Here is a 15,838-nt window from a genome sequence, read left to right as displayed (position 1 = left end):
CCTGTGCCTAACGCTTCCTTCTTTCCCTATGACTGGACTCCTGAAGAAGTGAAACTTGTTCATGAAATGTGTTGAGTCTTCCAACCGTCATCTCTAAAGACCCTTTTCCACTAACTAAGATCCGCTTCAAAAAGAGGATCGCAGACATTTTGCTGATCGCAAGAGCACTGTGTTATATATGTAAATCGTGGTTTTTATTTTCCACTAGTGCGCATGTTTTTTTTTCCCCTCCGAACACAATTGCTGGCCTCCGCAATTCTCAACACAATTGCACTCCATTCTTAACGGCTACAAACTCGCCAAGCGGAAATTGATGCTTGCGTGATCGCAACGCAGCGTGATTGTGCTTGTGATCATGCCTAATAGTGGAAAAGGACCCAAAGGGATATTACTATTCAGATTGTACCTCTTCTGGGTATTTGTGTACAGATAACCGTGGCTGGGGCCACTAGAGCAATCTCAGAGGGCAGCTGTGGCTCTACACTGGGGCATTGCCCGCCTCCCCATGAATCACTGGGCTCACCTGAGTGCCCGCCCCCCCCCCCCCCCCCCAATAACATACAGTTAACTGTTTCCAGGTTCCAGCAGCATACACTGAACAGCATAGGGTCTGTAGAATAAACTCTCCATGTCAGCCTGAGTCTCTGTAGGTGGTAAGGGTCTTATCTATTTGCCGTAAATACCTCCCAATCCTTGCAAGACCCCTTGTAATGTATCTGGATGACACTTATATTTGCAAAAAAAATCTCTATACCTTCTTCTAATTACATGTTCTAACATTATCAGTCAATGGGAATAGAATCTGAAGAATGCTTACGAGATGAAAGCTTACTGTTTTTCTTTTAAACTATCCAATAAATGATATTGTCTTGAGTCAATACTCCCTGCTCTAGTCTCAAGCAATGCTTAGCTACTAAGATAAGAAACCGCACACACAGTGTTTCTCTCCCTACTGCCTCTTCCCCCTCTCCTTGCTTGTAGACTGGGGGCTGGAATGATTCGTCTGTGATCTGTCCACACAGGAACAGCTTGCTAGCAAGTAAGGATTAAAACATGCCTGCCAAGTACATCTGTAGGGGACTTTTCTTCCATAATAGCACCATCATTTGGACATTCTGCTCTGCTCAAAAGCCTCTGAGTTTTGATTGTGATGTCTACATTTGGTTCCTATCATTGCTGAGTTAGCCTTAATTTTATCACCTGAGCAAAAAATATCTAAAGCTCGCCATACAAACATCCATTTTGATCACCCAAATGGTCCTCAACAGCCAGTAATTGTGCCCCCTTTGTGCCACCCCAAAAATCTAAAACTGGAGCCACCACTGCACAGGAGCGATTGTGATTTGCTGAAATCACAATCCCCGGTCTGTGCAGAATTTTTAGGCTTTTACATTGCAAATCACAAGCATTTTTGAGGGTGATTAGCAATCACTAGTTAGCTCCAGGCGTTACTTTAAGACTAAAATCCATGTTAGAATGGGCCATTTTCCACTAGCTGCGATCTGCTTCAGAAAGCGTATTGCAACCATTTTGCCGATTGCAATAGCAGCACAATTTACATTTAAATCACGGTGATCATTTTCCACCAGCCTGCATCGTTTTTCTCGAATTGCAATCGCCGGCCTGTATGATTCTCTGTTTTTCCTGGCGGCTTCACGGCAGGTGGGAATTCCGGATTGCGTGATTGCAGTGCAATGCGCTCTCCAGTGGAAAAGTGCCCTCATCGGTCGGAGCCGTCTCTGCCGTGATTCGAGTGCGTGTACAGCAGTCCAGTTCTGTTTCCGACAGATCTGGAGTTCTGGATTGTGTCAGCCGAGTGCATTGTCCCTCACTTTACCCTTTCTGTTGGAAGTTGCCGTCATCCACCCTCTCTCTATAGCAACAGAACTCATTTGGCGCTCTGCCCCAAACTGTTGGCGGAGGGATTGAGTCGGGCGACAATCTTTTGTGCGTGTGTACGCAGCTTTACACGGTGATCAACCTATTGTATTTTAGTGTTCTTACTATAGTTGAAGGTTCTTCCCTGTTTATCCTTTTTTTTCTGTCCTATTACTGTTCTTTTCAATATGTGGTATTTAACCTCCTTGCCGGTCCAATTCCCGCCGGCAAGGAGGAAGCGCAGCACTTTTTTGAATTTTTTTTTTTTCAAATCATGTAGCGAGCCCAGGGCTCGCTACATGATAGCTGCTGAGCGGCGGCGTCCCCCCCACCCACTCCGATCGCCTCCGGCGATCAGAGTAAGCTGGAAATCCTGTTCAGAACGGGATTTCCTGCAGGGCTTCCCCGGTTGCCATGTTGACGGGGCGGGATGACGTCACCGATGTCATGGACGTCGGGACGTCAGAGGGAATCCCGATCCACCCCTCAGCGCTGCCTGGCACTGATTGGCCAGGCTGCGCAGGGGGTCGGGGGGGGGGGCGGCTCAGCGCGGCGAGTAGAGGCGAATCGGCGGGTAGCGGCGGCGATCGCATACCACACGCAGCTAGCAAAGTGCTAGCTGCGTGTAGGAAAAGAAAAATTATGCAAATCGGCCCAGCGGGGCCTGAGAAATCCTCCTGCGCAGGTTACCCCGAGCTGTTTTTTTTTCAGTTGAGATGAGAAATGTTTGGGAAGTGCTGCGAAGTACTGGTGTATACATTTGAATTCTTATCTCTTTGTCTACTGTTATCTAATTCCTTTCACACTTTTTTGAGGGCAGTCTGCTGTAATCTTATGTCAGAGTAAGCCATGAGGGGAGGGGGCAATTCCCTCACAGTACATCTGTTAACCCTGTGTGTGCAGAGAGCTCAGTCAGAGACGAGCAGAGCTTTCTCTCACAGAGAGCTGAGGAAATGTATCTTATGTCATAAACCTGTGTAATTGTGTGTGTGAAACCTGACACCTGGCAGGCTTTTGTTTTCATATAACTCTGCTTTAATATTACACTGTTCTTAGCATGTCAGACTGCAGAGATTCATACCTCTGCCAATGAGACATTCCAAATGTAGCTAAAATCTACAAACAATGAGTTACAGCTTTTGTCTCTGATATTTAAAGAGAACCTGTAACGTCAAAACGTCCCCTGGGGGGTACTCACCTCGGGTGGGGGAAGCCTCAGGATCCTAATGAGGCTTCCCACGCCGTCCTCTGTCCCTCAGGGGTCTCGCTGCAGCCCTCCGTACAGCGGTGACGTCAATATTTACCTTCCCGGCTCCTACGCAGACGCTCTGACGGCTGTCTGCTCCGAAGTAGGCGGAAATACCCGATCGCCGTCGGGTCCGCTCTACTGCGCAGGCGCAAGTCTCTGGCGCCGCCTGCGCAGTAGAGCGGACCCGACTGAGATCGGGTATTTCCGTCTACTTCGGAGCCGAAAGCAGCCACAGCGCCCCCGCTGGAGCCAGCAAAGGTAAATATTGAATTAACAGTTGAGTCTGTCGCCCGCTGTTCGGAGGGCTGCAGGGAGACCCCTGTGGGACAGAGGACGGCGTGGGAAGCCTCATTAGGATCCCGAGGCTTCCCCCACCCAAGGTTAGTTCCCCCCAGGGGATGTTTTTGATGTTAGTGTCTCTTTAACATGAAAAGCAGGAAATTGCTTACACAGCTACTTAGACATTATTTCTACATTGTCATATTAGAGCACTTGGGTATTGATGGTGTTAATAAAGTTTGTTGATTTTATTTATTTTGCAGGTGACATTCCTGGCTGTTTTGCGTACATATATGTACGCCGCTAGTGAGCCTAATGATGGCTCACTCTGCTGCCGGTCAAATCCCCGGCGGCGCTAAATACTGTTCCCCCTCCGAGTCATCGCAACTCGGAGGAAGATGAACTTCGGGGTCTGGCGACCCTCAGGACCCCAAATTATCCTTACGCACCCCACGCTGTATAATGTTACTGCTATGGCCAGGGCCGGCCCTAGACTTTTTGCCGCCTGAGGCAAATTTTGAAAAAATTATTGCTGCCGCCCCTGCCCCCTCGTAAGAGGCAGTAGGCGGGGAGGACTCACCTCTTCCTCGCTCGATCCAGCGTGCGCTCCACTGACGTCACTTCCTGCAACGCCGTCCACTTACAATATAGTGGGCGGCGTTGCAGAAAGTGACGTCAGTGGAGCGCACGCTGGATCGAGGAAGAGGTGAGTCCTCCCCGCCCACTGCCTCTTACGAGTAGCGCTTCTGATCTATTTAAGGCTGAGGGGGGGGGGGGGGGGCGGAGGGGGGGGACCCAGGCGAGGGAGGGGGGGTCCGACCCCCCTCCCCGCTGCTAGGCCCAATACCCCCGTCCTGCCCGCTACCCCTCCAGCTCGGCGGCCGGCTCCCCGCACCCACCGATGAAATGTGCCGCCTGAGGCAAAAGTTTCACCCCGCCTCATGAGCGGGCTGGCTATGGCTCCGCTTATCTTTGCCGCTGTGCGCTGAAATCACCAGCTTCGTTTTTGTTTCCCCTCAGAGTCCCTCCTCTTTGTTCTGTTTAGCTACTTAAAGACCACCCCACGCCAATTGGCGTGGTCGCGGCGGCAGCTCCAGGACCGCCTAACGCCAATTGGTGTCAAGTCCTGGGGCTGGGATTTGCAGGAGATTGCGCGCAGGCTGAGCGCACATCTCCTGCTTGAGGGGCGGAGCTCCGCCTCGACTTCAGTCTCCGAGCGGCGATTGCCGCTCGGGAGACTGTTAGACGGCGAAACCGCCGTCTCTACACATTGTACAGCGCTGCGATCAGCAGCAGCACTGTACTGGGGACAGCCGTGTGACATATCTGTCCCCTCTGTAACTGCGAGAGTGATCCACTGTCATAGGCTGAAGCCTATGACAGCCGATCACACTGATTGGCTGGCGGGGGGAGGGAGGGAGGGGGGGGGGTTATAAATATTTAAAAAAGCAGCACATTTTTATTAAAAAACAAACAAATAAACAATGATCAACAAATAAACAAATGTCTGGGGGGAGATCAGACCCCACCAACAGAGACCTCTGTTGGTGGGGAGAAAAGGGGGGGGGGAATCACTTGTGTGCTGAGTTGTATGGACCTGCAGCTATGCCTTAAAGCTGCAGTGGCCCATTTAGTTAAAATTGCTCTGGTCTTTAGGGGGGTTTTACACTGCAGTCCTCAAGTGGTTAAGGACCTATTCTTTATCTATTTGTTATATATATATGTATGGGAAAGTTTACCCAACACTTGCCTAAAATAAGCCCGACGGATCGTTTTTTTTTTTTCTGGCAAACCTGATCACTTGTTGGGCGCAGCCATGATCATTCTTGCAGTAAATTGTCTGTTCATTTTTTTTACCAGCAAGGGGGCCTGATTCACAAAGCTTTTCTGTTAAATTATCTCAACTTATTTATTAAGTCATTTAAGAAGAGATAAATTGTGAGTTAACTCATGGTTTAGCTCTCTTTATCTAACTTAACTCATGGGTTAGCTTTCCTTATTTGACATAACTCATGGGTTAGCTCTCCTTATTTGACATAACTCATGGGTTCGCTTTCCTTATTTGACATAACTCATGGTTTAGCTCTCCTTATTTGACATAACTCATGGTTTAGCTCTCCTTATTTGACATAACTCATGGGTTCGCTTTCCTTATTTGACATAACTCATGGTTTAGCTCTCCTTATTTGACATAACTCATGGTTTAGCTCTCCTTATTTGACATAACTCATGGTTTAGCTCTCCTTATTTGACATAACTCATGGTTTAGCTCTCCTTATTTGACATAACTCATGGTTTAGCTCTCCTTATCTATTTATCTCATGCATTAGCACTCCTTACAGTTAAGGTGAAAAATAAGTAACCTTTGTGAATCCACCCCACGTTATTTATTGTGTGTATGGCTGCTTCTAGGCTAAGTGAGCTACTGTTAAAGCAGACCTGTACTCAGAACTCTGCTCTAAAAAATACACAACAGCATAATAACTTTATAGAAAACCCCTTCTTTGTTACAGCTGATACAAATCCTGCAATAAATCTGCAGTTGTCTTCTTCCTGCTGTCATGGAAGCAGACCTATTCTTAACATCATGTGCTTTCAAATGAGCTGCTCTGCCATGGCAGTCATGTGACACGGGAAGAGATCTGATTACAACTTGTGATTAGACACAGATGAGTGGGAATTAGACTAAACTCTCTGAATACATGCAGGGTGCATTTCTCTGTTTTGCTTCTGTCCTGTGCAAGAGTTCAGGTCCACTTTAACCACTTGCCGACCGCACACTCATACCGTGCGGCGGCAAAGTGGTAGCTGGAGGACCAGCGACGCAGTTCTGCGTCGCCAGGTGCCTCCCTAATTAATCAGGAAAGGCCGCTCGCGCGAGCGGCCATTTCCTGTCAGATCACGGAGCGGGTCTCCATGAATAGCCTGCGAGCCACTGATTGCGGCTCGCAGACTAAATGTAAATGTAGGAGACGTATGTCTCCTTTGTTTACACTGTACGGCGCTGCTGCGCAGCAGCGCCATAAGGCAGATCGGCGATCCCCGGCCAATCAGCGGCCGGGGATCGCCGCCATGTGACAGGGGACATCCTGTCACAGGCTGCACAGGACGGATAGCGTCCTGTGCAGCCCCGATCACCAGGGGGCAAGGTAGGAGAGGGAGAAGCGGAATTTCGCCGCGGAGGGGGGCTTTGAGGTGCCCCCCCCCCGCAACAATACAGCCAGCAGGAGCGATCAGACCCCTCCTGCACATCATCCCCATAGGGGGGAGAAAAGGGGGGCGATCTGATCGCTCAGCATACAACCTGATCTGTGCTGGGGGCTGCAGAGCCCACCCAGCACAGATCACAAAAAACAGCGCTGGTCCTTAAGGGGGGGTAAAGGGTGGGTCCTCAAGTGGTTAACAATGCCATCCTAAATCTGCTTTGCCAAATTGAGCCTTCGTTACTTAATGGGTCTCCGCTGCCAGTTCTGCACAGAAGCCGCTTTGTTCTCTGTTCTGCGTATGATGATTATGCAAGTCGTGCTCCGGATACAAACATGCAATCTCTTCTACACATCATAAGACCTGTGGAAATACCGGTACTGTCTTCGGATGACACAGATTTATTTGTGGCATGTTAATAGTGATAACTTTTGTCTTGCCAATCTTTTTTTTGTTGTTCTCTAATTAAAAGGTAGGTAAGTGGGTCAGCCAATGGCATCCTGTAACTAAGTGACACTCCACTGGTAATTGATGTGACAGGCTTCATTGTGCGTCTAAATAATAAAAAAAAATCTGCATAATTGTGACACCAGAGGAAGCTGCTTTGGTGTCCCTGCCATGCTGACTGAGATATTATCTTAAAGTGAAACCCAGGGTGAGAGTGATATGGAGGCTGCCATACTTATTTCCTTTTAAGCAATACCAGTTACCTGGCTGTCCCGCTGATCCTCTGCCTCTAATACTTTTAGCCACAGACCCTGAACAAGCATGCAGCAGATCAGGTGTTTCTGACAGTATTGTCAGAACTTACTAGATTTGCTGCATGCTTGTTTCTGGTGTGATTCAAACACTACTGCAGCCAAATAGACCAACAGGGCTGCCAGGAAAATGGTATTGTTTAAAAGGAGATAAAAATAGCAGCCTCCATATCACTCTCACTTTAAAGCAGACCTGAACTCAGAACTTCCTCTTTGCTCTAAAAGATAAGCAACAGCATAATAACCTTTACAGAAAAACATTTCTTTGTTGCAGCTGATAGAAATCCTGCAATAAATCTGCATCGTGTCTACTTCCTGCTTTCATGGAAGCAGGCATAGGGTTAAAATCCTGGGTTTCCAAATTAGCTGCTCTGCCGAGGTTCCTGAGCTGACACAGCCGAGAGATCAAATTACAACTTGTGATTAGTCGCATCTTAGTAAAATTAGGCTAAATATTAGGGAATTAGGCTAAACTCTCTAAATACCGTACATACAGGGTGGATTAATCTGTTTTCCTTGTGTCCTGTGTATGCATGAGTTCAGGTCCATTGCAAGAGAGAAATATGCGTTTATTGCACTGTACACCATAATAGTTTACTTCCAACTGCTGGAAATATTTGGGGGGTTTTTGGATGTTGTGTCCGTCTTTGATAGAATTCTGCACAATTCTTATCTGGACAGGAAGTAGAAAAATCTTTCAAAAGGGAGAGAGGCAGCAAAAAGGTTGGGTAGAGTAAAAGTGCCCACTAATGGTCTATCTTCCTATTCGATTACCGTCTCATCAATTGGATCAGGTACCGACCAATTTTCACATTGATCGGATTGGATCGGGTTTCCTTTTTTTCCCCCCATTTAGTAGGAGTGAACCTAAATTGGGGGGGGGGGGGGATGAATTTAACTTACCTGGGGCTTCTACCAGCTCGCTGCAGCCGCCCCGTGTTCACGCCGTCTCTGAATGATCCTCCGGTACCTCTCAGCGCCCCTCTTTTTTCTGCATGTGCAGCCCCGATCCACGCGCCTCCTGATAGCGCAGGTATGCGCAGTACGGGAAGATCTCTACTAGACATGTGCAGAAGATTGAGCCGAACATGCGTGTCCAAGTCGCCTGACTGAAAGAGGGGCGCTGCGGGTGACTTGCGGATTGGTCAGCAACAGCGCTGACTCAGGTGACTCAGGGCAGCTATAGGGGATTGGTAGAAGCCCCAGGTAAGTGAAACTCGTTTTTTCCCCTCGATTTAGGTTGTTTCCGACTGACCGTATTTATCGGATTGACTGGTCCAATGTTGGGGTTGTATAAATCTCTCCTTTTGCTCTGATCCGCAGGTCATGCTTGCCAAGTCGCGGGATGGAGAGAACCTGTACGCGGTGAAGGTGTTGAAGAAGGACGTAATTCTTCAGGACGATGATGTGGAGTGCACCATGACTGAGAAGCGGATCCTGTCTCTAGCGTGTAGCCACCCCTTCCTGACCCAGCTCTTCTGCTGCTTCCAGACTCCGGTGAGCACCGCACAACCTAATGGGGGGATAGTACAAGGGGCACCATACTGCATATTTAACCGGTTCAGCACCGCAGTCCGAAAATCTCATGCATCCGAACAACATTCACCTCCCATTCATTCGCTTATTACTTTATTGCTACTTATCACAGTAAATTGATCTATATCTTGTTTTTTCCGCCACTAATTAGGCTTTCTTTGGGTAGTACATTTTGCTAAGAATTATTTTTTTCTAAATCTATTTTAACAGGAAGATTAAGAAAGAAATTAAAAAAATTCATTATTTCTCAGTTTTTGCCCATTATAGTTTGAAATTAATATACGCTACCGTAATTAAAACTCATGTATTTTATTTGCCCATCTGTCCCGGTTATTACACCGTTTAAACGATGTCCCTATCACAATTTATGGTGCTGATATTTCATTTAGAAATAAAGGTGCATTTTTTCAATTTGCGTCCATCACTATTTATAAGCTTATCATTTTAAATAATATAATAACATATTCTCTTGACATGCATATTTAAAAAGTTCAGACCCTTGGGTAACTATTTATGTTGTTTTTGTTTTTATTGTATTTTTTATTTTTAATAAAAAAAAGTGTATGTGGGTAATTTTTGGTGTGGGAGGGAAACTCTTAATTTTAAATATAAAATAATATTTTTTTTTTACTAAAAATGTATGTTGGTGCAGTTTACTATTTGGCCACAAGATGGCCACAGTGAAAAAAGTCCTGGATGCGAACGATCTCGCATCCAGGAACTAAAATGCTGGGGAGATGTTTCCTGGGGGCAGAAATACCGCGCTCTCTAGAGACAAAGTGTCGGTATTTCTGCGGGGAAGTTAGATCGGTGAATGGGAATTATATTCCCATTCACTGATCGGGGGGCTAGCGGCGGGCAGTGGGAGCGCGCGCAGGGGCGCGCCCGATCGCGCACACCGCCGGCGGCAGCAGCAGTGCCTATCTGGACGAGGAAGCTCGTCCAGATAGGCCGAACTGGTTAAAGCGGGATTGTCACCATAAAAATCAAATTTCAACAGAAACTGGTCTGAGTGTGTTAAGTGATAAAGATGCTAATCCTGCATTCAAAACTTGCAAAACTTTTTCTGCTGTTATGATCTGGAGTTATCGCATACCTTAGGATCACTGGCCCTTTAATAGCCATTGCCATTCAGTTGCATGCTGGGGGTTCTTTTTATCTGTAATATATTCCTCCTCTTCCCTTTATCTCCCTGTCTACCTGAAACACGATCCTCTACTCACCTGTGTTTACAAGCAAGGCTGAGGTGACTCAGCGATTGGAGAAAAAAATAAAAAAGTTAAGGGAAGAAATGACATCAGGATTTAGCCTCAAACTGTGGGCAAAAGACATGGTTCCCACCAGGAACAGAATTCTCTTCATTTACTATATAAAATTCACTGAAATCAAAACGTTGGCAGTACGATACATGTGTTATGTAAGTAGATCAAGTATTTATCTACTTCTATATGTGTTTTTTTCCCTGGCATAGTATGGCTAATCCTACTGCTTTAAGGGGTACTGTAGTGAAAATAACAATGCTTTTTTTTTTTTTACAATATTCATTTATAAATGATTTACTCAGTTTTTGCCCATTGTAAAATCTTTCCTCACCCGAATTTACACTCTGCAAATTATCTGCTGGTGGTTACATCTTTATTCCTGTCAGGTGCAGCTCTGCGGAATGTTCGTATACTGAGACTTTTGGAGCCAGTACAAAGTATACCTGACCTCTCAGAAAGATCAGGGGAGGGGAAGAATGCTGCATATCTAATCAGCCTAAGCTAAGCATCCCTGGGAGGGCAGAGTTACATACCAATGTACAGCAATATATAGATATAGGAAGTGTTTTTGATGCTAAAACTACAAATAATATTGTAAAAATGGATATCCTGAATAGTCAACTGCATTCTGTCATCTGTCCCTTGTTGTCCCTCTTTAACCCTCCTGGCGAATTTTTTTTTTTTAAATCATGTAGCGAGCCTAGGGCTCGCTACATGATAGCCGCTGTGCAGCGGCATCCCCCTACTCTCTTCGATCGCGATCCGCGATCAGGAAATCCCGTTCAAAGAACGTGATTTCCTGGAGGGCTTCCCCCGTCGGCATGGCGACGGGGTGGGATGACGTCATCGACGTCGTGACGTCATCGGGAGTCCCGATCCACCCCTCAGCGCTGCCTGGCGCTGATAGGCCAGGCTGCGCAAGGGGTCTAGGGGGGGCGGCGCGGCGAATCGCGCTGGGCGGCGGCGATCGGTGTGCTCACGCAGCTAGCAAAGTGCTAGCTGCGTGCAGCAAAAAAAAAAATGTGCAAATCGGCCCAGCAGGGCCTGAGAAAACCTCCTGCACAGCTTACCCCGAACTACGTTCGGGGTTACCGCCAGGAAGGTTAAGGTTTTTAATGTTAAAATAAATCTTAGGTGAAAATATTTTTTTGCCCTTTTACTTACCTGGGGCTTCTTTCAGCCCCCTGAAGTCCTCCTTCTCCCTCCTGCTCTGCCATTGGCTCACAGTGATCACAGGGTCAGGAGCCAATGAAATTGGCTTGCGGAGTTCTGCTGTCACAGCAATGGCTAAGCAGTAGGATTCAGCAATGGGAGAGTGTTGGTTTAGCACGGCGTGACATCGGTGAGCCCTGTTTTTTGTACCAGCAATCTCTGGTCCCGCGCCCCCTTCACCCCTTTCATACTAACCTAACAGAGTACAGGTAGTCCCCGGTTAACAAAGGAGATAGGGACTGCAGATTCGTTCTTAACCTGAATCTGTTCTTAAGTTGGAACAATGTGCTATCTCTGTCCCCTGTACCTCCTCTGTGCCCTCTCCATGCCTACAGTGTCTTCCTCTGTGTCACCTCTGCCCTCTGTACCTGCATATACAAGTGAAAAAGCCTTTTTTTTTTTATTTAATTTTTTAAAATCAATTTTCTCAAGTCCAATCTGAAAAAAACGTTTTTGGCTTGTTCACATGGAAACACTGAATCCATGCCGTTTGTATTGGCAGGTCATTCGTAAGTCCGGTGTTTGTAAGTCAGAGACTACCCACCTCATCTACTGGGAGTCAAATGACCCCACACTTTGAACCTGTTTGGGCTGACCCAACACCCCCAACGTATTCCACAACACCTGCACTGCATCCCAGAAACCACCATGCTAATCCAGCATTGCCTCCCCCCCCTCCCCCCAGCACATCATGTAACACAGTCACACCACCGACCAATCAGAATACTTTTTTTAACCTAAGTTTGTCTTCCATGCTCACTGTTTTGTCTTTTTCCTTACTCCCGGACAGGACCGGTTATTTTTTGTGATGGAGTTTGTGAACGGTGGAGACCTGATGTTCCATATCCAGAAGTCCCGTCGGTTTGATGAAGGGCGAGCCTGTTTCTACAGTGCGGAGATCACCTCCGCCCTCATGTTCCTCCATGAGAAAGGAGTCATTTACAGGTATGGAAACCAGGGCAGTAGGGACACTGATAACAATAGTATGGTCTGTGTCCTAAATTGCATCCCACTGTTCGTTTGACATCAAGAAAACAAAATTTGGGGGAGGCGGACCTTGTTTTTAATACCCAAAAGCATGGGTGCCTATTGAGTAGACAAGACACAGAACATGTATATTGTGCTTTTCTCCTGGTGGACTCCAAGTGCCAGAGCTGCAGCCACCAGTGTGCGCTCTACAGGCGGTAGCAGTGTTAGGGATTCTTGCCTTAGGATGTCTTACTGAAAAGGGTGGTATTAAAAAAAACAATGCCACAGCTTGTACTCACATCTAGTGGTTTCCTGTAGAAAGGTAACCTCAATTCACTAAGCAGTTTAGACTAGTCTACTTATGGTTTTAGTCTACTGATGGTTTGGTGTAAATCAGTCGCATCAAAAAAGGGAATTCACTCATAATTATTAATAATTACCAAATGTTTTAGACCTGTTTTTAGACCTGGCCTAAAACATTCAGTAATTACACAATTCACAAAGGCAAACAAGGAGTAACCACGCCCACTTTTTCTGACAGAGATTAGACCAGCCGATTTTTGTCATTTTAGATGTGAGGATGGAGCTTTTTTTGAATTAATTATGCAGGAGTTTAATTGTATCCAGAGGAGAAGGATGTCAGTCATAGCTACTCGTATCTTTAGACCTCGTACGGTAATTAGAGCTAATTACTGAATGTTTTAGACCAGGTCGAAAAACAGGTCTACAGCATTCGGTAATTATTAGTGAATTCCCTTTTAATGCGACCGATTGCTGGTTTACACCAAACCATCAGTAGACTAAAACCATCAGTAGACTCCCTACTGGTTTGGTAAATCATTCAAAGATTAGTTCACGTTCTATCCACTGGTCAGAAGGTCCCACTCTGAAGGGATAGAAGAGCTCTAATGGAGGCAGGTGGTGGAAATGGGTACACTAGAGAATATAAAGGTGCTGTCATAAACTTTTAACTTTATTTAGCATGTTTTTTTCAGATTTGTTCAGAACTGTTTATTATTGAATTTATCGTGGCCGAGACTTATGAAATGTAAGTGATGTTTCTTTCATTTGTTGCAGAGATCTCAAGTTGGACAATGTTTTGCTAGATCATGAAGGACACTGCAAGCTGGCCGACTTTGGGATGTGTAAAGAGGGGATCCGTGAAGGATTCACAACGACCACATTCTGTGGCACCCCCGACTACATTGCTCCAGAGGTATTGTGAGGCCTGGATTGTTCTCAGGAAGTTCTAGAAAGACCGGGAACACAGTTTGCTTTATGGCTTCCATGCATGAGTTACACCCATAAATTTAGGTGCAATAATGGTTTGACCTGAAAGCATCCCAAGTCACATATGTATAAAATCTCTCCCGGGAGAGACTTGGGCACTGGATACAGCCAGTATATGGCTGATCCTGCTGCTGCACAAGTCCCGGCCGTATTAATTACTATTCCTCCTCCAGGTCCCGGTGGATGGTGGGGAATGATGTAATTCGGCTTCCAGCTATTGCTGCGGCCCGAATTACAGTGTTTTCAAAGTAACTTCAGCTCAGTCTTCTGACGGCGCCAAAGCTACTCACTGTGCACCGCTATAACCGTAATTCTTATTATGGTCTATGGTGGCGCCGCCTGCGCCCAAATCTCTTTCGCTGTTATTACAGTGCTCGTCCATAGTCACACCACCAATGATTGTACTAAATGGGTACATTGTTCACTATTGATGATAGACAGGGCAGTTTTTAAGCTGAATAGCTCCTAGGGCCAGGATGAAAAATTGCACTGCCCCCGCAGGAAGTAGAGTGAGGAGTGCTGGAGACAGAGAAGACCAGCGACTCGTGGAGCTCTATTACATGTAGCCCGGAAGAGATGAGTTGGTGTTCCCTGTAACCGGTGCCCGCTGCACGACATTTCTGCAATGGAGAGGGGAAGAGTGAACCCCCTCCTAGCTGCTGTGTCATGTGCTCCAGGCGCACACCTGCCTCGCCCATCCCTAGAAACGGGCCTGATGATAGATACTTTGTATAATCACAAGCCAAGGGATTATTGTCCAATTTTCGATGCAAAATTCACATGCAAAATCGCATACACATGTATTTTTTAGGGGTGCAATTTTTTACAAAGAATCAAGTCCTATTGTTATTATTGAATGTGCACAAAAACCCCCAGCATTCAACTATTTGGCACTGACTACTAAAAGGCCAGTGTTCCTAAAGTATGTGATAACTCCAAATCATAACTGCAGAAAAAGTTTTGCAAGTTTTGAATGCAGGATTAGCATCTTTATCACTATGGCGAAAAATAGTAAAATTTAAAATATGTGCAAACATAAACAAATAAGAAGTACATTTTTTCCAGAGTAAAATGAGCCATAAATTACTTTTCTCCTATGTTACTGTCACTTACAGTAGGTAGTAGAAATCTGACAGAAGCGACAGGTTTTGGACTAGTCCATCTCTTCATGGGGGAATTCTCAGGGATTTATTTATTTTCAAAAGCACTTAGTGAATGGCAGTTGCTCTGTCCAACTGCCAACAAACTGTGTATAAAGCAGGGAAGCTGGCCAGCATCATTGTTTAAATCCTTTAAAGGAGTTGTCAGGCAATTTTAAATAAAATAAACGCTACTTACCGGGGGCTTCCTCCAGCCCCAAGCTCCCAAGACCTCCCTCGCCGCATCTCTGCAAGCAGCCGTTTGCCGGAGCTCCGACCCGGTCCCCGACGATGACGTCAGTCCGCTCCGGCCCACGTGGTGGTGATTGACAGCGCCGATCGCGCAGGCGCAGTACAGAGCGACCTCCAGGTCGCTCTGACGTCATCGCCGGGGACCGGGTCGGAGCTCCGGCAAACGGCTGCTTGCAGAGATGCGGCGAGGGAGGTCTTGGGAGCTTGGGGCTGGAGGAAGCCCCCGGTAAGTAGCGTTTATTTTATTTAAAATTGCCTGACAACTCCTTTAAGGCAATATCTTTATAAAGAATAAAAGCTTTGCTGAGAATCCCCTATGAAAAGATGGACTAGTCCAAAACCTGTTGCTTCTGTCAGATTTCTACTGCCTACTGTAAGTGACATCAACATAGGAGAAAAGTAATTTATGGCTCATTTTACTCTGGAAAAAAACATACTTCTTATTTGTCTATGTTTGCACACATTTTAAATATTTAAAATGTTTCTCCATAGTACCCTTTTAATACACTCAGACCAGTTGCTGTTGAAATTTGATTTTTATGCTGACAATACCGCTTTAAAGAGAATATATAAAGATTTATTTCAGTTTTTGTGTTGTTCATTATCTTTATCCCTAAAAGATTTTTTTTTTAAATCAGGATATTATTAAATATCACTAATGAAAATGTAATTTTCACTTAGAGCTCCACCTGTTTATTTTTCTGGTAAGTTTGTTTTAAAGTAAACCTGTTATCTTTCAAAAACAAAAAAAAAATTGGAGAGAGAAGCTTTTGTATCCTCCAGAGGCTTCCCCCATCATCCTCCGCTGGG

At 46.0% G+C, this 15,838-nt stretch overlaps 1 protein-coding gene across 1 annotated transcript in view; it reads left to right on the top strand.

Annotated features, from left to right (window-relative positions):
• The window catches only part of PRKCH (protein kinase C eta), a 132,410-nt gene that overhangs the window by 109,167 nt on the left and 7,405 nt on the right, over positions 1-15,838 (top strand). Inside the window, exons 9-11 of the mRNA XM_068254422.1 lie at positions 8,692-8,865; positions 12,169-12,323; positions 13,425-13,563. Of these exons, the coding sequence (XP_068110523.1) occupies positions 8,692-8,865; positions 12,169-12,323; positions 13,425-13,563 (468 nt within the window). The remainder of the gene's footprint in view (positions 1-8,691; positions 8,866-12,168; positions 12,324-13,424; positions 13,564-15,838) is intronic.

This window comes from Hyperolius riggenbachi, chromosome 9, assembly GCF_040937935.1.
Source record: "Hyperolius riggenbachi isolate aHypRig1 chromosome 9, aHypRig1.pri, whole genome shotgun sequence".
NCBI lineage: Eukaryota > Metazoa > Chordata > Amphibia > Anura > Hyperoliidae > Hyperolius > Hyperolius riggenbachi.
The sequence above is the reverse complement of the archived record's forward strand: the minus strand, read 5'-3'. Positions and strand labels throughout refer to the sequence as shown.